This window comes from Phyllostomus hastatus, unplaced genomic scaffold (assembly GCF_019186645.2).
Source record: "Phyllostomus hastatus isolate PE091 unplaced genomic scaffold, TTU_PhHast_1.1 phas_contig_159, whole genome shotgun sequence".
Classification (NCBI taxonomy): domain Eukaryota; kingdom Metazoa; phylum Chordata; class Mammalia; order Chiroptera; family Phyllostomidae; genus Phyllostomus; species Phyllostomus hastatus.
The window spans coordinates 12,192,709-12,216,021 of NW_025333640.1; the positions used below are offsets into that span (position 1 = coordinate 12,192,709).

General features: G+C 35.4%; 1 protein-coding gene across 5 annotated transcripts in view; it reads right to left on the bottom strand.

Moving 5' to 3' along the window:
• Positions 1-23,313, bottom strand: part of CLCN3 (chloride voltage-gated channel 3) — a 69,881-nt gene that overhangs the window by 42,276 nt on the left and 4,292 nt on the right. For 3 of the 5 annotated variants that reach the window (XM_045830885.1, XM_045830888.1, XM_045830884.1), the window contains one exon: positions 16,752-16,927. In XM_045830885.1, the coding sequence (XP_045686841.1) occupies positions 16,752-16,911 (160 nt within the window). In that variant the 5' untranslated portion in view covers positions 16,912-16,927. Of the gene's footprint in view, positions 1-4,210; positions 4,446-16,751; positions 16,928-23,313 lie in introns of those variants that run through there. The other 2 variants (XM_045830887.1, XM_045830889.1) reach the window with 2 other exon arrangements.

Here is a 23,313-nt window from a genome sequence, read left to right on the forward strand (position 1 = left end):
ATGGAACAAATAATAAACTAAAGTAACTCCATTCTTTATCTAATTATGGTTGTAAAGGACTACAAAAATTACAAATTAAACATGTTTATTAAAAACATAAACAAAACTTTAAGATACAATTTAAGCCACCAGTCTCCTCTAACTTCCTACAGGCACAAAAACAAGACCTGAATGCTGGAAAAGAGAGCCAAGTTTACAAACCTAGCCTATGTGAAAGACCTGCTCACATGAAATCCTGACACACACAAAGCATTTCCAACTTACAACAAGCAATGTGATGGTGTAAAATTAACCATAGTAAAGTGTAGGTTATTTTTAGAAAATAGAGCTAGACATAGTAATATGAACCAGATTTTTTTGAAGATTTTACATTCAGATGCTGTAGGCAAATAAACTTAAAGACAGGCTTTGTTTTATACTATTGTCTTAGAATACAAAGACTTTCTGACATTAAATAAAGAATCTTTATTTGTTCTTTTAATTTACAGACACAGAGGAATTAATTGGAAAAAAAGATTTTATTTTCTAGTTGGTTAAAAGATTGGAAGTAATAGAAGTACAATAACAACCTAATTCTTACAATCATTTTACAAAGAGCCTACAAATGTTCCTATAGCAATAAAAATATCATCTAGCACCTGGATTTCCAAATAATATGCAAAAAATGCTAACTACTAATACTTTTAGGAGGGAATAAAAATGAACAAATCCGTATGTTATACTAAAAACAAAAAAACTACTTAAATATATCTCTGAACTAATAAATGTCAAGAAATGATTTAAGGTAGAAACTTAAAAAAATAAGACTCCAAAACTTTTATTTCAATAGGAAGGTCACACTTTATGGGGTTTAAGACTGTTACTAGTCTGGCCTTCAGGTTTCCTCTAAGATCCGGGACTCTTCCACCCTCCACCCTTCTATATTCCCCCTTTATGACCCACTGAGATACAACGAAACTGACCGAGGAACGCAGGAGGCATTCACTCCCACCAGAGCACGCACTCATTCTACCCTCTCCCCCAGAAATAGTGTATCAAATTCCTGTGGGTACTCGAAGACCTAGCCTACTTTGAACAAAACATTTGTCAAACAGAGACTGATTTTTTCCTCCCCTAAAGTCCAGGAAAGAACATCTAGTCTGAATCATTCACTAGAAATTTATTAACTTCCTTGGGGTTTTGTTTGTTTTTAAATTTGGGAAGCCTTCTCATGCACCTTCCAGACTCAAAATGCCAAGTTACTGCACGTATATATAGTAAAAAGCAGTATATACCCACAATTAGAGTATGAGCCAAATCATCTGGATCAAATCCTGACTTTTATCATTTCCTTACCTCAGTTCTGTCAATGGAAATATGGGTATTAAAACAGCACCTACACTTTTCAAGCCTGTAATGAGGATTAAAATGAGTTGTTATATATTAACTGATACACCTAAAGCACTTAAATAGTATCTGGCAAACAGTGAATTCTACACTAAGTATTAGCTATTACTAATATTACTATTACTACCACCATCTTTCTTCACATCACCAAGTAGTGCTTAATATATATACACAAGAGCTCAAAAAATTCTTTGAATGAAACAATATTAAAATAATTTTTAAGATCTCAAGGCCCAAAAGATCAAATTCATGATAGGGTCTGGTATGAGAAAGAATTGAGCCCCCCAAACTAATTAAACTTCTTGAACAAATTAAGAAGAAAGTCAAAGCATAAAACTGACAATCCAAATAAAGCAAGATTTTTTTCCTGATAAAAATGAGACATTTTATAGAATAACTTGATAGTTTCTACACAGGAAAATTACACCAAGAGATGGTTAATTCTAAAATGTCATAATTTCTTATCTATCAATAATATATTAACTAATTCTATTTTTAATCTCCTGACGTTTCCAGGCTCTAGTCTTCCTACTTAAGTAGGAAGCTACATCGCTTACCATCTCACCTAGAACAGCAGTATTAAATTTAATTTACTCCACAAAGGTAATCCCTAACTCTAGAACTCTGAGTTTCAGTTTACTTTATTGGTATCCTCTACAATTTCATACTTCCATTATCTGTCTCTTTGCCCTTTATCAGCCCGAAGAGATATTTCTAGTCATTATAATTTTGTCCTGATTCAGTTTTCTTGATTTATGTTAGCTGCTGATCTCCACATCTCCAGTTCCTTTGTGCTGACCCATGGCTACAATAGCTTATAAATTATGAAAAACAAATAACCTCTTATCCGCAGATACTAGGATACTGCAGTTCAGTCAAATAAACCTATTAACTGACTCATTGGTACTATAAAGACATAATTTTACTTTCAAATAACATTAGCTTATATCAATTGAGTAAGTCTCATCAAGGAACAAGGAAAACTATTTGGGCTGCCAAGAGACCTTACGCAAGATTCCTAAGGGATTACTTATGAGTATAATAGAAACAAAAAGCTTACATTTTAGTAATAACCATTATTAGTAACCATGCCTATTCTCACACAAGCTTTGGCTTATTTCTTACTATTTGCATATCTTATACAGAGATGAACTTCATAAGCAAGTTCTGTCATAAATTCTGTTGAAGACTGTTAGCTTAATACTGGTAATTTAAATTGCCCAAGCCTAAATCTTCTGGTTTATCATCGTCAACAAACAGATGTTGTAAGAGCTGAAAGAAATCAGTTTGTCTTGTTTTACAGTTTAATTACTTACTAATTAGCAAATACTGTGACATCTGAACAGTCACCATTCATCCAAGTTGTTTCCTGTTTAAAGAAATCCCTACCAGAAAAGGAGTGATGGTAACACAGGAAAAAGTACAGTTAATGAACACATTAAGAACTGGGGGGAGGAAAAAACCCCAACAGCTCCAGGTGGTAAGATTATGAGAAACTTTTATTTTCTTCTTTATGCTTTTAGGTATTTCCCCAAATATTCTAAAATTATATAATTATTTTATATATTATTATATATAAATTTTATTCAAAGGCCAACTGTAAGAGAAGCACAATACTTCATATATAACATGAACCTCATATAATTTTTCTCAAAATCTGAAAAGCAAGTTTTTACTAACAACAAAATACTATGGATATATAATGTTATAACTGTTCACAGCCTAAAACAGTATCTAGTAGACAATGTAACCAATAAATATTTGTTGACTAAATTAACTTTTTAATTCTAATGGAACTTAACACTAAAAAAAGTGTATCAGAATAAAATGTAAGTAAAACAGGCTGAATATGCTCAGGAAAATCATGACTTTATTTCATAAATAAAAATTTGTACTAACTATAAAATAAATTTATAATACTATAAAGTAATTCAAATTAATGTGGCTCATAAATAGTTTTTATGGATGTGGGTCATCCATCTAAGATAGTTTTCTTTAAGTTAAATTTTTCTTTTTTTTTCTAAAACAATTGCCAACAGTCTATTTTTAGTATAACCAGTTTAAGAAAATTGAATAAAAGTAAAAGTTTAATTAACATGTACTCAGTTTTAAGACTTTAACAGTACCTGCCAAAAGATTTATATGAACACAGAGTGCTTTCCTGGTTTTTTACAAACTATTGATTATTATTTTTTCTGATGTGTAAAAATTACTCTAAATATTTTTATTATATCAATTTTTAAAAGCTACCTGTGTAAGACAGGAATGTTGATCAGTTGAAATGCATATTATATGAAAAATATTAATATAAAAATGTGTTCATCTTTATTGCTGTCTCAGTGTTCTAAAATACTGGTAGAGCTTTTACTATAAATTTACTTTGTGGTGTGAAAGCTACATGGTAATTGGCAGCAGCTGAAATATAATGGTACATAGACAAACACTTGATTTCTCGTGTAAATTAAAGGAAACATAAGTTTTCCGAAGGAAGTAAAACATTATTTTTATAGGTGTCAAGCAATACCACATTAGTTAGCTGTAAAAGAGGATTAGTTCATTTTCCCAGTTAAATAGAAAGAGGATTTCACACAGAACATGGAGCCGGAGCCCGATGTGATCTGAAGCAATACTAATCTGCACAGAGAAAACAATCAGGACTGTACAACATTCAGAAGGTTTCATTTGCCCCTTATTAACAACCCAGGTCAAATAAACAACATCTGCAATATTTAAAGGGCAATGGAGAACGTGTTTAAATCGGAGAACCACCCAGCCGCATGCAAAACATACCAACAGAAGATTCATAGCAAAGGGATGGTATTACCTCTTTTATGTAATTCCCTCAGGGGAATATAGTCTCCTCCCCCGTCATAAGGCAAATAAGGATCAGAAGAGGCATCCATGATTAGAATTTTTAAAAAGAGGAAGAAAAAGAAAAGCTTGCTAGCTTAAAAAGACAGTGGCATTTCTTCCACCCCTGCTGCAGCAGGCAAGGGAGATGCCATATTTGATGAGGGTTAGAACTGTATGTAGTTCAATTCGCTGAAGCAACTGTGTTCTTCCACAGTGGATGATGTCATCAAAGGGAAATAATTGCAGCCTGGTTGCTAGTGGCTACAATCTAGCAAGGCTTAGAGGCGGAACAGCCTTCTTAATCAGGTCCTGCTACGTATTATGATGACTAAGCTCCAAGTATAACAGACAAAACTGGTTTGAGAATTTTAAAGCACTCACAATACAGCTTCTACAGCACCGGTGGCAACTACAGTAAGACAACAGAGCATTATTTCTTTTTTACTTCAAAATAAACATAGAGAAGAGCAAAATTTTTAATATAGAGATGTGTAAAGGAAATTCTGGATATAGACAATGCCCCTTTTCATTTTCAATGTAGAAAAACAGGAGCAACACTCTCATAAGGCTGTGTGATTTTATAATATGTGTACTAATTTTTATACAGTAATGTCATGCGAGTCATAAAGAACTATAACATATCAAAGGCTTCAAGAGGCTTGGTTTTAAAAGTCAATTTTTAATGATCTCAGTGTACTTCAGACTTTGTAGGTTCAAAATATTTAGTAACTGAGTGGCTGAATGGTGTTTTATCTCACTAATCCCTTTCAGCAGCCTCGTGCTTCCTTTTTTCAAGAACTAGCTAGTAAGACATTCTAACTTTTGAGGAGAAAGAAAACTTATCAACATAATAACTAACTTGGCTATTGTTTGCGAGACACCGCGAAAAGAAATTTACTAGGTAGGGGTTTTCCTATCTTATCTCACTATTTTCTTACTTCACAAATACTTCGTGCTCTAGAAACAGCAAAAGGCTTTTAGTAAAATATGTCTCAGAAAATTAACTTCTATTGTGTTTTTCCCGGAAATTTTAATGAAATTCAGAAATAAAGCAACTCTTTTTGTTTCAAACTGCCATTAAAAAAAAAAAAAAAGCTCATGCTCCTAATTTTTACAGTTACCCCTGAGATAGTTCCTTTGGACTAAGATTCTCCTTCTGAAATAGCAGTATTGTTACAGCACCACTAAATAAAAAATGGGCTATTCATTAGAAGCAATTCCAAAAGATTCAAGAGGTTCTCAAAAATTTGTTTTTCTAAGTATTGAATGAGCCAACCCTAAGGTCCAGTCCAATTCAAGGCATTTATATAAGGACTGGGGTAATGAAAAAAAGGTAGACTCAGACGGTAGTAAAGAGAAGAGAAAGTCTATTCACTTTGTCTAGTACATAGTACAGTTTAGTTATTTGGGGTATTTTTAAATTTGGTTAAATAAAGTTTTTATATTTCAAAAAGTATGAACCTCAGGAAGACAGACATTCTCATTAAATCTCAACTGGGATTTTGGGAAAAGGGTTTTCAGAAAGGAATATAGACCAGAGTTAATGCCATAGAAATATTCTATCTAAGTCTGAGTCTATTCATATTTACATTGCTGTTGTGATTTTTTTTTATATTTTTTGAATTTTCTTGGAAATAATTTTTTAAACAAGGAAAGCTTTGAAAAAGAGCTAACTTTACTACATTAAATATGATCATTTGTGGTCATCTGATAAGTAAGTTCTACTATTATAAAACTTTAAAAAATATATGCTATATGGCATTGATAAATATTTTATTTAATTTTTATGACACCATTTACATTTTTTCATGCCTCTATATAAAATGAAAATCTATCTACAAGGTCTCCTGGTATTTGTAGACAGTGTCTTAACTTGTTTTTCCTGACTTACAACTTAGTCAGAAAGGAAAAATGAAAATGACAGCTGGACAGCACTAACTAGAGGAGGAAGAATATCTTGCCCATAAAATATGACAGTATTGCGTAAGTAAAAGTTTTGTATCGTAAGTATTTATGAATTATTTTTAGTTAACAAAATATATATGCACATTTATACAATATATAAATTGTACATATTTTTACAGAGTTCAGTTTAGAATGAGACACACCCAACTTAACAACAGTTATCACTGAGGAAGGAATGAGGTGGAGAGTGGGGAAGATGATGGCACCTTTAGTTTCTCCTTTATATAATTCTACAATGTTTTAAATTTTTAAACATATATATTACACATTTAATTTTTACATAAATATATTACTTTTGTAATACAAAAAAATCTGTAAGTTTTAAAATTTTCAAGAGTAAACAAATGTCCATGCTCATGGGGTCCATGGCTGCCATTTTCTTAAAAGAATTACTACTCAGGCTAGAGTGCTTTCCAATTATACTTCAGAAAAGGAAAGTAGGCTGGAATGTGTGGCCAGAGAGAACTCTGACACACAGGTTAGGTACTACCAGACTAATAAACTGAACTACAATGAGAGTGGGTCTGAAGTAGAAATAGACAGAAGACAAATTCAAGAACTCCTGGATACAGCTCGTGAGGACTGGGGAGAAGCTCAGGACAGAACTTCTGAAGAACACAAACACTAAAGTGGTCGCACAAAAAGGAACTTAAAATTCACAAGGGGAAGATATTCCCACTTCCAAATGCACTCCAGATTCTAACTTCAACTTGACGTGGGATACTGGGTAAATCACAACCTCTCCGAGGCATGTAAGTCAGGGAGGCTAAAAAGATGACAACAGATGATGGGGATATTTTAACTGCACAACTATATAGCTATATGTAGAACATATATTATGACTATAGTATTATAACATTCAAACATTAAACCCTTCCTAAAATACATGATCCAAGAAATCTACAACATTAGAATTACTTTACAAAATTATTTTTGCCTTTAGCTCTACCAATTTAAGGAAACACAGAAAACACAGAAACATGTTAAATGACAGCTCAGGAACTTAAACCCAAATTAGGAAACAAATGACCAGATTTCTTCAACAAATAAATAGTAAGATAAAGAGGGAAGGGGAGGCAGGGCACTATAGAATTAAAAACAATTTTTATGAAACAATTGGGGAAATGTGAAATAAACAAGATATTTGATTTCAAAAATTATTCATATTTTATATATGTTAATAACCTTAAAAGAATTCTTACATTTTAGAGATGCAAAATGAAATACATATAGTCAAAGAAAAACCAGAGCTGGACAGTCATTAAAATAGTAAAAACAGGTTTTATTCAGGACTATTGCAATGGGGGCAAAGAGACCTTGACATAGAAGTTGGCTCAATTCCCAATACAACAAGGAAGCAGGAATTCAGAGCCAAGAAGGGAATTAGGGGGATTATCAAAATACTAAAAGGATTTGGATTTAGGATAATGCTGGCCCTGTAGAATAAGTTTTGGGAGTCTTCCCTCCTCAGATACATGTTAGTTCTTCTTTAACTGTTTGGTAAAATTCACCTGTAAATCAGTCCAGTCCAGAACTTTTGTTTGCTGGGGGGTTTTGATTACAACTTCAATGTAATGAGCTGTAATTGGTCCACTCAGATTTTCTGATTCTTCCTGATTTACTTTTGGAAGATTGTATGTTTCTAAGAATGTATGCATTTTGACCAGATAAAGACACTACAATGAAAGAAAATTGTAGGCCGATAACCCTGATGAACACAGATGCTAAAATCCTCAACAAAATATTAACAAACCAGATCTAGCAACACACTAAAAAAATCGTACACGATGATCAAGTGGGATTAATTCCAGGAATGCAAGGTTAGTACAATATCCACAAATCAATAAATATGATATACTATATAAACAAAATGAATGATAAAAATCACATTATCATATTAACAGATGCAGAAAAAGCAGTTGATAAAATCCAGGACCCATTTATGATAAAAAAAAATCCTCAACAAAGTGGGAATAGAGGGAACATTCCTCAACATAATAAAGACCATGTATGACAATCTCATAGCTAACATCATACTCAATGAGCAAAAACTAAAACTGTTTCCCTTAGGATCAAGAATAAGACAGAGATGTCTGCTTTCACCTCTTATTCAACATAGCACTGGAAGTCCTAGCCACAGCAACCAGACAAGAAGAAATAAAAGGCATCTGAGTTACGTGGGTGTAATAAATACTTTGCATTCATTTATTAGATAAGAAAACTGAAAACCAGAAGTGATGGCACTAATATTAATTAGCTAAATATTAGCTAAATATTAATATAACCTGTATCTTCCCTCCTGTTCCTTTTTCCTCTTGAATGATAGGAAAGGAGGGCCCCTCCTTTTGGTGGTCCCTGGCCAATACAGTTGTAACAGTATGGGTGAGTGATACAGTTCCTGTTACTCCACTGAATACCCTACCAGCTGGCGGGGCGGGGGGGGGTCCACCCACAGGCCCCACCCCCCGACCCCCAGCCACCAAGGATGAGAATAAGTCTACCAAGACATGATCTGCCTGGGGAGGAAAGGTGGCCACTCTCACAGAAGGGCCAAGAGCCTTTTCCTCAATGGGATTTTATTGGGTTCATTTTGCACAGGTATACAGGTAAAGCTCATTAATCATTGTCAGGCAGTAAGGATCAAACAATAGATAACATACAAAGAACTATGAGGACTTATTCTGAGTCAGGGTCTGTTAGCTAAAGGGCTACAAAACCTTGGGCTACAAAACCTTGCTCCGACCTCTATCATTTAATTGAGAGCATTCTAAACAAAGCAGGTTTCACAGGATTCTACATATTCTTTCTTAGGCCTGATCACCCGAGAAACCCGGCCTTTCCAACTCAGGGCTTCACCACCCTCTGTCATTGTTTCAGGCTTAAGGCATTGTTTCACGCTTAAATCAGGCAGGGAAAGTAAGCCAGCCCACAGATTAGGAGACTTCTCACAGACAGAATGCAGACTCAGGCTATGTCAAAGCCAAGGGGCGAGGATCCATCACACCCTTTTGCTATAGCCTTCCAAGTCCTTCCCTGGGGCCTCCCCATGATTGTGCCTGTCTTAGGTCGTTCCCTCCTTGGGGAATCTTACCCGTCATTGGCTAACTAATCAAACACTGGGGGGCCAGGCAGGGTGAAGTAAAAGGAGCAGAAGCAGATGCTCCTGCCAGGGAGAGACAAGCTTTGTCTCCTTAGTGGCTTATGGTCCAAAGGTTACTCACTCAGCCTTAGCCATGGGGGGATTACAGCTTCTGAAACCAGGCAGGGCGGTTCCCAACAACCAGCTTCATAAATACCCAGTTAAACTGAAACTTTTCTATATATACCTATATTAGTTCAATAAATAAAAAGGAAAAGAGACTCCTAAAAGTTATAAAATATGACTAGCTCATATGTTAAATAGATGAAAATTCTATAAAACAACAAACTTTTAATGAGCTTCTACTGTGTGCGAGCCCATATATTAGACATTGTAAGAAGGGTGGATGAAATAAATCACATATGTGGCTGTCCATGCCACATAGGGGATTACTAACATCCCCTCCCCAAAAGATTAGAAATAAGGAAAATAAGAATGCTCAAGAGTTAAAGTATGTACTCAATACATAATAGAGCAGCTCTAAACAGAACTAGGCAGGCAATAAAATAAGTAACTTATACTCTTGTAAGCCAACAAGAATTAGCAAAATTATACTAAAGAATAATATAGTTAAATCTAGGAAGATGGAAGTCAATAAACAAATAAGACAAGGAAAATCAAGAAAGCGAGCAGAACAGAAGCAATACAGTTTACTACACAGAAGGGGCTCCTACCCAAACCTGAGAAGTCAGGTAAGGCTTTCTAGTGGAAATGAGGTCTAACCTAAGAAGCAATGTACAAGTAATAACTGGTATTGTATGCAAAGGAAACATGTAGAGAGACCTGGGGATAGAAGAGACGGGCACAAGCCCAAAACTAATATTTACAAGGTCCAGGGCAAGAATATATAATAGGCAGTTAGGCATGAGCAGAGTAGGAACAACAGGCCAGGTATGGAATGTCACGAGGCAGAAAGCCCTGAGTGACTAGCAATGGGCAAAACTGAGAAAACAAGGTCTCATACCCAGGAGGATCTTTCCTTCCCCAGCCTACTGCAGTTTAGGCCCCCTGACCTTTCATATTATCAGTCATGCAGTTTGGACTCTCCCCTGACCTCTCCTCCCCTAGCATGCCGCCAGTCCTGTGGTAACCTCCTTAGAGGAGGTACAAGGGGGCCAGAGAATAGCCTCATAAGACTCCCATACAAGCCCCTGAATGACTACTCCCTTAAGCGTTAGGCCCTCAGGATAGTGAGGTTCACTGGCATCAAATAATCTGAAAAACAAAGCCTTTGATGTGCATCACAGTTTTGGTCAAACAAGGGATGACATTGAGGCCGCCCTTGTGTTTCAGCCCCAGGCCTGGAAACCAGACAGAGCCGCACCATGGCTGGCATCAGGACCACATGCAATGTCCACTAGCTTCCCCTAGTGCAGACTAATCAATAGAGACCACAACCCTAAAAGGACACACATGAAAAAGCTGATGAACATTCCAGTGAGATCCTCCCCCAGGACCTCAACTAAGATCCCCACCTTTAGAGAGCACATAAAAGCCCTTAGGTCTAAGGACCCAGAATTGTTTCAGTCTTCCTCTCTCTCATCTCTCCCCCTTCCCTTCCCCTCCCCTCCTCTCCCCTCCTTTCCCTTCCCTCTCTCTCTACCATGCCATCTTCCTTTAAGTGTGTCCCTTTGCCTTTACTCCTCCTACACTCCAAGGGCCCTGCTTTTTGCCTCTGTAACTTGTTCCTCCAGCCCACACCACCCAGCTGGCTCACTTCTTCCACAGCTCACTTCTTCTACCTCTGTGATTTCCTAAATAAACTTTTGTTTATATTTGAGTCTTGGTTCTGAATTCTTTCCTAGCCAGAACTCAAGTACTGAGGTAGTTGAACCCAGGTCCAATTGCTGGTAACATGCGGTGCCGTCCCACTGCCAAAGAGTACAAAAAATATCCACTTGCCATATGATTAAATATTTTTAAAGCATAAAGTTAGGAAACCACTAATAAAATATGTTCTGGCCTCCTACACTGAAATATATACTTTGTAATAACTTGAACGTTTTGGCCAAGTTTCATAAATCTACAGTTTTATAAATTGGTGACAATTTAGAAAATACTGCAAAGCATTAAGGAAAAACAAACAAACACCCAAATTCTATCACCAAGAGAAAAATCCTTATTTTGATATATTTCCCCCACCAAATATGTGTGGGTATATGTAACATTTTAAGAGAACTGGGACCATATTACACAGACAGATTTTTATCCTTTTCATATAAGCCCTTCCATCTTATAATTTATATTACAATACAGAAAGTTACCTTATTCAGTTACCCAATGTGCATTTTGCAGCTACCTTATCTTAAAACAGAGTTCTCAAAGTGTGGTCAAGTATATTTAATAGACCTCTGAAGATCCCCAAGATCTATTTCAAGCAGTCTGTAAGGTTAAAACATTTTCATAGAAATACATTTATGTATTTAAGTATATATGTTATCAGTTTCCCACTGCTACTGTAACAAATTACTACAAACTTCCTGGTTTAAAACAATACAGATTACTCTATCACAATCCTGGAAGTCAGAAGTCTAATATCAAGGTGTCTGCAGGGCTGCATTCCTTCTGGAGGCTTCAGGGGAGAATCTGCTTCCTTGTTTTTTGTCAGCTTCTGGAGGTGGCCTACATTCCGTGGCTCCTATACCCTTACTCTTACCACTCTAACTTCTTTAGTCAGACTCTAATCCACCCCCCTCCCTCTGTTAAGGACCCTTGTGATAACCGTGGAGTCACCCAGATAATCCCAGATAATCTCTCCATCCTCTCTTTCTTAATTCAAAACCACGAAATCCCTTTTATCATGTCAAGTCACATACTTCCAGGTCACAAACACACATTACTCGTAATGTAGGGGCCATTATGCAGTCTACATAATGTTCTTTGTCTTTTCCATTCGGTTTATGGTACTACAGCAATAGTAGGTAAAATGGCTTGCATCTAGCACAAATCAAAGCAGTACCACCAAAATACAGTAGTAGTCATCATATTCTTTCCCTCATGCATGCCCAAAAAACAAAAGGCCTGTGTCCATTCCAAATGTCGTACATAAAAATGTAAAAATTATTCATTCTATTAAGTGGCAACTCTTGAATGTACATCCTTTTAATATTCTGTATGATAAATGGGAAGAATACATAAAGCACTTTTGCTTATACTGTGGAACAATGGTTCCATCTTGAGAAAAATCACTTGTATAGATTTTTGAGTTGTGGTTGAACTTTTTTCATGGAACATCATTTTTATTCAAACACACAACTGATACACAAACTACAGTTCCATGGACCTTAGTTTCTGGCAGAATTTTTCTCAAAATGAATCAAGTGAAACTGTCTCTTCAAGTAAAACAATAAACAGTATTTTTTGCCAATAATAAGATTTGAGCTTTCAGGCAAAAATTAAATTTGAAAATCTTGTATTCACCACTGTGCACCTGCCAGCTTCCCAACATTTAAAGACTTATGATGGGACTGTGACATAGGTGGCAATATTTAAAAATATGATTTTGTGTAATAAAATGTGTGAATACTAGCAAGATGTGCGTAAATGTGCTATATGCTCAACTGTGCCCCTCCAATTCCTACAATAGAAGCCCTTACACCAAGTACCTCAGAAGGTGACTGTATTGGAGACAGGGCCTTTAAAGAGATAGTTAATGTTAAATGAGGTCACTGAGGTGGGTCCTACGCCAATATGACTAATGTCCTTATAAAAAGAGACCAGGACACAGAAACACACAGACCATGTGAGGACACAGGGAGAAAACAGTCATCTACAAGCTGAGGCCTCAGAAGAAATCAACCCTGCCAAAACCCTGATATTGTGCCTTTAGCCTCCAGGACTGTGAGAAAATAAATTTCAGTTAAGCCACACACTAGATGGTACTTTGTCATGGCAGTCCTAGCAAATATAAAATCATGCATGGGTAATAAAATCCACTCAGAGCACAAGATAGGCCAATGGATTTCAATTTCACACGACATAAAATGCTTATTAATATGGTTTCAGTTTCCACACTGCAATTAACCTTTAAGAAATTACTGTTTGTTGAGTTTTGGTATAGTATTAAAGAAAAATATCCAAAATGATCTGAAAGGCCATTTAAATGATTCTTCCTTTTCTAACTATATATTTGTATCAGGTCAAATTTTCTTATATATTCCTTACAAATGCATACTGGTATTCTCATACAGCTGACCCTTGAACAACTAGGGAGGGGGATTATTAGGGGCACCAGCAACCCCACTCCACCTCACCCCCACAGTCAAAAATCCATGTATGACTTTTGACTTCCCCAAAACTAACAGCCTGTCTAATGTTGACCTTACCTATAATATAGTCAATTAACACATATATGTGTGATATATTGCATTCTTACAATAAAGTTGCCTAAAGAAAATGTTATTAAGAAAATCATAAGGAAAACAAAATACATACATATTTTATGCATTCATAACATTACCTAACTTTTTCTTAATTTTTTGTTATTCCTAGGCTACATAGTTTGTGGTTTTACCAAATCTCAAAAAATCTTTCCAATATATTTATTGGAAAAAAAATCCGCATATAAGTGAACCTGTGCAGTTCAAACCCATGTTGTTCAAGAAGCAAGTATATATATATATGTATAAGCATATATTTCTTATATGTTCCAACCAACCAATGTACCACAACAAATCAAACGCAAAAGCAGCAGAGACTAGTTTTGTATCAAGCAAGCCGTTACTTATAAAAACGTGAAACAATGCAACTCTTCTCACTAACTTTATTTTTATTTTGGAGAATATAGTTATTTATTAATGTTATTAACATTATAATGTACTGAGTTATTGTTATTTTAAAATGAATTAAGTGTTGAAATTTTTGTTTTAATTTTTAATATGGTAAATATTGATAGCTGTAATGTACATTTTTTTTAAAAAAAGCTTTATTAGAGTCTTCAGTAATTTTTCTTTTAAAGATATATTTATTTATTTATTTTTAGGGGGGGGAAGGCAGGGAGAAAGAAGGAAAGAAACATCAGTGTGAGAAACATCAATCAGTTACTGCTCCTGCACCCCAGGGACGCAACCTGCAACCCACGCATGTCCCCTGACCCAGAATTGAACCAGCGACCTTTCACTTTGCAGTAGGAAGCCCAACCAACTAAGCCACAATGGTCAGGGCTTCCGTAACCTTTTAAGAATAGAAAGAGATCTTGAAAACAAAAAGTCTGAGAACTACTTCCTCAAAAGATATATTTCTCCTGCCAAAAGCCAGGCATCTTGTGGATACTGGGAGAATGCTTTATTCTTTTTAAATGTCTGTGATAACTACTCCCTTTCAAATTTATCATAGCTGAAATTATCATGACCTTGTCACATGGAATATAAATTTTAGACCTTTTGTTAATCTCTTATATCTTCTGGCAGATACAAAATTATTTTCAAAAGAAAATCTCTGGTGTTGGGTCAACTAGTTCTCCATATAGGAAAAAAATTAATCTGAACCCTTAACTCCTATCAATATACAAATTAATTGCAGGTACATTATAAGTCTAAGTGTGAAAGACACAAAAAATAAAACTTCTAAAAGAAAATGGGAAAAGATCTTCATGACCTTGAGGTATGGGAAGATATCTTAAAACAAAAATACAAAGAGAAAAGGAAAAGATTAACTAGATTTCATTAAAACTGGTGACATATTCATTAAAAGATGTCACCAGTAAAAGAGTGAAAAGACAGACCACAGGGAGGGAAGAAATTTGCAATACATATATATGACAAAGAACCCAAAATCAGAATGCACAAAGAACTCTTACAAAATAAGCAAAAAAAACAAAAACAAAACAAAAGAAAACAAAACAAAAGAAAAAAAGAAGCAGCACTTCAAAAGAGGCCATCTAAAAAGCCAATGAACATACAGAAGGCACTTCAACTCTTAAGCCATCTGGCAAATGTAAATTAAAATCAAAATTCAAGACTACTGCACCCACACTAGAAGAGCCAAAATTTTTAAAACTGGTAATATCGAGAACTTGTGAAGATGGGGAATAAACCAGATGCTCACACAGGAGTGGTACCGTGTGTGCTGCAGCCACTTTGGAACCATCTTTGACAGTATCTGGCAGCACTACAATCTACATACCCTGTCACCTAAGAATTTCATTCCAAGACATAAATGCATAGAATTGTCTACAAAATGTGTGCAAAAACATATGTACATTCACAGCAGTATTAGTATTTTATTAACCACCAAAATCTAGAAAAAAACCTCTAAATATCCATCGACAATGCAGAATGGATAGAACAGATAGACTGCCAGCATGTTTACACAATGGGATAATACAAGGCGATGAAAATAAATTAACTAGTGCTATAGTCAACAACACAGATGAATCTCAAAACATTAGTCAAGTACACTGGACCCATAAGTATATACGTAAAATTCCATTTATAGAAAATTAAATACCTGCAAAACTAATGTATAGTAATAGTAATCAAAATAGTAGTTACCTTTCAAACTGGAAGGGGGAACAAGGGAATGTTCTGGGGGTCCTGATAATGTTTTCTTTCTTGATAGAGGGGTAGTTATATGAGGTGTTCACTTGGTAGAAATTCATCAATTTCCACACTTAGAATTTGATGGTGGTTGTGATGGTTAATTTTATGTGTCAACTTGACCAGACTAAGAGATGTCCAGATAGCTAGTAAAACATTATTTCTGCATATGTGCCTGTGAGGGTCCTTCCAAAAGAGATTGGCATTTGACTTGGGAGAGTGAAAAAAGATGCCCTCACCAAAGAAAGTGGCCACCATTTAGTTGATCTGAATAGAACAATGAAACAGGTGAATTTGCTCTCTGTTTGAGCTGGGATATCTGTCTTCTTCTGCTCCCAGACATAAGGGCTCCAGGATCCAGGGCTCAATCTGGGACTTCACCACCGGTTCCCCTGGTTCTCAGTCTTTTGGGTTTGGACTAGAATTAGACCAGCAATTTCCCTGGGCCTCCAATTTGCAGGTGGCAGTTCATGGGACTTCTCAGCTTCCACAATCATGTGAGCCAATCACTCCTAAGAAGTATCTTCCTACATATCAGTATCAATCCTATTAATTTTGTTTCTCTGAGAACACCAATTACAGTTGTGTACATCTCTGCACCATGTTATGTTTAAATTTTAAAGTTCGTCCAAATACAAGGCTTTCTTTTGGGGTAATGAAAATGTTTGGAACTAGAAAGAAGCAGTAGTTGCACAACCCTGTGAGTGTGCTAAATGCCACTTAATGGTACACTTTAAAAGTGGTTTTTATGTTACATGGATCACCTCAATTTTTAAAAAGTTACTCAAAAGTGCAAACTCAGTAAAACAAATATATGCAGGTTCATAGATGTTCATGACTACAAATAGTAAGAGTTGTAAAGCCAAACTTACCAACTACTGTGTCACCATCTAACAAATTGTCATCTTCAGAAGTTTGGAAATCCATAATGACACCCGCTCCATCTAAAAGCTCCTCATCACTACTCGCACTGGTTATACTGTTATAGCTATTTCTATAGTAGCCTCTATGGAACAGTTGCTCAGACTCCATTGAGCTGTCTGGTTATCTGAAAAAAGGAGAAAAATTGTTTAAAAAATTTCCCAACACAATAAAGATTATCTAGTACATGACAGAAAAAACTTCTGATCTTTGTATTGAAAAAATATTAAGTTTATTCACTGTAACAATAGCTCAACATCTAACATGTTAAGTCTTTTAGGATGAGTTAATAATTCTATTTTCACTGTGCAGCTGTAAAAAAGAATTAAGAATTTCTTCAGGTAGAGGTATATGAGTAAAACAATCTCCAAGACCAACTGTTGAAGAACGAAGTACAGGGAAGTGTTTACAGTACACTACAACATACGTGGGGGCGGGGTGAATGCAGTATATCATCGCATGTACAGACTGTCTCTGGAGGGATTTCCAAGAAAGTTGTCCTCAGGGGAAAGGAACAAGGTGGCTGAGGTGCCAGGTCTGAAAGTGAGCCTGTCCCTTTGCATATTTTAGGAGAGGCAAGTACACGTTTTAAATACTGTAATTTAAATGATTTTAATATTAACTTCATTCTTTCTTCACTTTAAAATTTAAATCTTCAGTGCCCATTGTCAAATATCAGTCATGGAAAATATAATATGTAACAATTCTCATGTTTTCAAAGCAGATAATACCAAATAAGTATACATTTTTATTGGTTTACTCCTAGTTTGATTTTTTAAAAATGCATCTACCTACTTGCTCAACATCAAAATGGTACACATTAGCAATCGACTTGGAAGGTTCATGTGTAGGAGTTGAAAGACAGTCATAAAAATAGCGAAACCAGTAAGCCTTGTAAAACAAGACTTACTACATATGTCATAATAAGTATATACAGGAAATAAAAGATGAGAGGAACTAAGCATACTCCACTTTTAGTGCTGAATTCTAGTAGTGAAGACTTGAAGTGTTTTAAGACAATCTCTTGTTCTCAATAAATTTTCCTTCTGCATATGGAAAGTAACATCAAAGAGCTATAATAATTTAAAAAATATTTGTAAAGCTTTTATATATTTTTAGAAAAATAAAGTATCACTATTTTAAAGAGATTTAGTATATCAATTTCCTAATTTAGAGAAGGTAAAATTTTGAGAGCTCCTTGGGAACCTATCTCCATTCTCAGCATCTGATGGTGACTGGTACATAATACATGGATAATTAATGTCAAATTATTTATTCAAGCAGTGAGGTAAAAGATCAGTATTAACTGGTCTTGGAACAATAACAAAAAACTAGCATATATGTTACAAAGAAAAAAGTAAATATGTACTGCTTTATAATTTCATTAATGTCTTATGGTTACCTCTACCAAAGATGGTCTATTATTACATATTGGCATTTTTTAGAATATACTAATTGAGGCAAGAGTTTTATATTTAAGGTAAATGTTAAGACAGAATAGAATGAAAATAACCATAGTAAGAATTTTGCAATGTCCACAGAAGCAATCAAATTAAATATTATGGCTCTTGAGTAAATAATCAAAAGCTTTTTAAAGAAATAAGCATTAATTGTTCAAGAAGCATTTTAATTTTGATGTATCAAAGCATGTAGGCTAAGATTTTGCAAAGAACACAGACATTCTATTCCTCACTTCTTTACCTGATAATCAAACTAGAAGGCCTTTATACATATAACATACACCAAATAAATATTAGTTACAGGCTTCATATCACTGAGAAATCTCTCTAAAATAATTAAAACTTTCTATATACTGAGACCTCAATCAGCAAGTTCCAACATATCTCCATTTTATTCCTAAAACTCCCTCAAAAACCCTAAATGTGGTAACTTAACTCAAAATGTTTAAAAAACTTCATTTCACTAACACCTCTGAAACATCTTAGAACTCCACACCTTTCTTTATAACAAGAGCAACCTACTCTGTTCCAAAAGTTTATCAAACTCAACTCTGCATGGTTAGTATTTCCATAAATTTGATAACTTAAAAAAAAACACACAAACTACTCCTATTAACCCAGAAACCTTTAGAACTGCACTTGTCTGCTCAGCAGCCACTAGCAGGGAAACATGGCTAGTCCAAATTGAGATGTGCTCTAAGGTAAAACACCCAATGCATTTCTAAGACTTTACAAGAAAAAAAATCAAATATTACATTAATAATTTTATATTGATTGCATGTTGAAATACTTTAGATATATCAAGTTAAATAAAATACATTATCAAAATTAATCTCATCACTTTCTTTTTACCTTTTAACATGGCTCCTAAGAAGTTTAGAATTGCACATATGTGGCTGGCAGTTACAGCACAAGTGTTTTTATGGGCAGCACTGCCACAAAATATTCAAAACTATGATGGCATAAAGGAAATATAAAGAAGCAATCTGGAATCAGTGTTAAATCTTTTTAAGTTCTAAACTAGGTTCCCAGGCTGGTCCACAAAAGGCTATTTAAATCATGACACAGCACCTGAAATTTTGCATGTGAAAATACTACAGTCACCTTTTCCTTTTTAATTGTCAAATACATATTCAAAACATTATGATAGAAACATAATAGCTTGCAAATATTTTTTTAGAGAGTTATGAAGACTACAGCAATAAACTGATGAAAATTCCTGGGGATAAAACCTGGTTTCCCACAGTAAATTCCTGCATGATCTACGTAGAGTCATCCTGACCTCCTCTAATCTGACCCCCACATGGCAGCCAGTGTAGTCTTTTCTAAAAGCAAGTCTGACCAGTAATCTCTCCCACTCCATGGATTAGTCTTAATCATTTCTCACCACCCTTAGCAGACAGAGTTGAAACTAACGGACAAAGCCCTATGCAGCCTGGCCTCTGCCTAGTTCTCCAGCTCCATTTTTTTTTTCCAGTGTGTACCTCTTGGCTCACTAATCTTCCTCTCAATCCTACCAGGCTTTCCTGTCTCTAGCCTCTGCCTTTATTGCTCCCTCTGCCAAGAATCTACCCTTCTCCTCTTTATCTAATCAACTCTCTTGCTTATTCTTCAGAGCAAGTATCCCTTTATTTATTTAACAAATTCTTAAACAAAGTTTACGTTAAGCACTATCCTAAATGTGTCACAAATTAACTCATTTGATATTTTTCTTTTAATGCAATCACAACCCTAATGCAACCACAAACCTAAGTGCTATTATTATCCCCATTTAACAGATGAGGAGACTGAAACATGAAGAGTTTAAATAACTTGCCCATGCAGCTTGTAAGGAAAATCTCCCTTCACCTACTTACTACCTGGGCAGATCTTTCCTGACTAGACCAGATTCTCACTGTTAGTTCTTACAGCTCTCCTTTTCTCTTTTTTGGCACTTATCACAGTTGTAATATTGTACTTATTTATGTGATTACTTAAATAATGTTTGTCTTCCCTTCTAGAATGTATAATGAGGTCTGGCACTGTGTCACTTTTTGCTCAACATTACATATTCAATCATTTGTACAGTAAACTGGCACATACCACTTCTTCATTTTTTTTCTAACTGAACTTTTTGAGATAATTGTGACATCACATGCAGTCGTAATAAATAATACAGAGATATCCTTGTACCCTTTACTTAGTTACCAATGGTAACGTGTAAAACTATAGCGTAACATCACAGTCAGGATACTGACATTGATAAAGTCAAAATACAGGGCATTTCCATCACCACAAGGATTCTTCCTGTTGCCCTTGGACAGCTACAACCACATTCTTCCAGTGCCCCTCCCACCCCTTCCTTAACACATGGCAACCCGTAATCTATTTTCTATTTCTGTAAGTTTGCCATTTGAAGAATGTCACATAGCCCTGGCTGGTGTGGCCCGGTGGACCGAGCACCAGCCTGTGAACCGAAGAGTTGCAGGTTTGATTCCCAGTCAGGGCAGGTGTTTGGATTGCAGGCTGAGTCCCCGGTGAGGGGGCATGTGAGAGGCAACCACACACTGATGTTTCCCTCCCATTCTTCCTCCCTTCCCCTCTGTCTAAAAATAAAAAGAATACAATCTTAAAAAAAAAAAAGAATATCACATAAATGGAACCATTCATTATGGTATTTTGGGGGATTAGCTTCTTGTAGTCAGAATAATTCTCCAGATTCATTTAGATTGTTGTATGTATCGATCACTCTTTCCTTTTTATCGCAGGGTAGTATTCCATGGTATGGGTGTACCAGTTTGTTTAACCATTCACCCAGTGAAGGCCCAGGCATGTGTCCTGACCAGGAATTGAACCAGTGGCCTTTCAGTTCATAAGCCAACACTCAATCCACTGAGCCACACCGGCCAGGGCAGCATGTTTAAGTTTTTTAAGAACCTGCCAGTTTTACAATCCAACAAACAATGTGTAGGTTATACAGTTTCACCATGTCCTTATCAGCACTTGATGTTGTCACTATTTTTTATTTTAGCTATTCTAATAGGTGTATAGTGATCTCTCATTGTTTTCATTTACATTTCCCTAATGACCAATAATGTTGAACATTTTTATACACTATTTGCTATTTGCATATCCTATTCAATGAAATGACTGCTCATATCTCTTGCCCATTTTCTAATTGGATTGCTTTTTTACTGACGAGTTTTATATTTTAAAATATATATACTAGGTACTAGTCCTTTGTCAGATAGGCTGTTTGTAAACATTTTCTCCCACTCTGCACCTTTTATTCCTTTTAAGCAGGCCTATCACAGAGCAAAAGTATTTAATTTTGATGAAGTTTAATTTATCAATTATTCCTTTAAGGACAATGCTTGTGGTGTCAAAACTAAGAACCCACCTCACAAAGATTTTCTTCTGAATTTTTTCCTTAATGTTTTATAGTTTTGTATTTTACATTTAAGTCCATGATCCACTGAGAGTGAGTTTTGACATAAGGTTTAAGACACAGGTTGAGGTTTGTTTAGTTTTTTTGTTTGCTTGTTTTGTTTTTGACATATGAAATGTCCAATTGCCACAGCATCATTTGCCGAAAAAGTTATCTTTCCTCCACTGAATTGTTTTTGTGCTTCTGCCAAAATTGGTTGTGCAAATTTGTGTAGGTCTACTTCAGCATTCTCTGTTCTGTTACAATGATCTATGTGCTTCTACCTACAGCAATACTACTGTTTTAATTATAAGTCCTGAAATTGATATATTAATTTCTCACTATTTTTGTTTCAAAACTATATTAGCTATTCTAGTTCCTTTGCCTTTCCATATGAATTTTAGAATAATCTTGTCTATATCTACAGAATCTTTCTGGGTCAACTAACATTTATACCATGAATAAATAACAAATGCATAACAGATTCATGGCACACCTCTACTTAGATGTTAAACGGGAACTCAAATTCAACAAGACCAAAACTGAATAAATATTTGCCCCAAACTTGCCTGTCCTCCTACTCTCCCTATAGGAGTTTACAGGATCACCATCTACCTAGCAGCCAAAGCTAGTTTTCAGAGCCATTTACTAATTCATTTAACAACCATTTACTCGTCAGCGAACATATACCAGGCACAAAGCCAGGTGCTGGGGATATAAGTAAGATATGGTCCCTATTCCCAAGGCAGTGAGGTTAAAGATAAACAAATAACTACAGCATGGTGTGTGAGTAGTACCACAGGAGAGCTATCCACAAGGTATTTAACAATTAACACTGAAAAGGAATAGCATGCTGCCTGGGAAAATCTGTGAACAGATAGTAACAAAGGGAAGGTTTCAGCTGAATACTCAATGATTAGGATGAGTTAATTTGACTAAGTATAAGTATAAAGTCGATATAGGCCAAAAAAATGTGCAAAAACAGCAGCATAGTAACAAAGCCTGCTTAGGTTTTGGCTCATGGAAGAGAACAAGGGGACTAAAGAGTAGTGGGAGAGATGAACACAGGCCAGGTCAAGAAAGGGGCTCATGTCATGCTAAGGAACTCATTTAATTTTTACTCATTTATACATATGGGAAACCATTATGAGTTTGAAGAGAGAAACCATGCATCAGATATGAATTTTAGCAGACCAATGCTGGCAGTACTGTGGAACTCAGATAAAAGGGCAAGAGACTGAAGGCTAAAGATAGGGAGAGAAGTTAGGTGAGGTGATCCTTATTATAGTAGACCCTTCAACAACTCCAAATATATAAGATAGCAAGGACATACTGAAATAAGGCATAGCAACTTGGAGGAGGAGAAAGATTTTGAGAAATATTTAAGAGGATATGGTAACTAATAAAATGTAGGGAATGGTAAAAAAGAAATCTAAGATAACTGCTAAGTTTCTGACTTGACTGATTAATTCAAAGACAGTTGGAAGAATTAAGTTTTTGTCTCCTACAGCTTATAAGACTCAAGACTTAAGTGTTCTTTCCAACTGGGAAATTAGAATTATGAAGGGGGACCCCCAAAACCAGAATTTATTTAAAAAATTGTATATTTATTCTTCATGTTGAAACTTCAGTCACCTTCAAAGTATA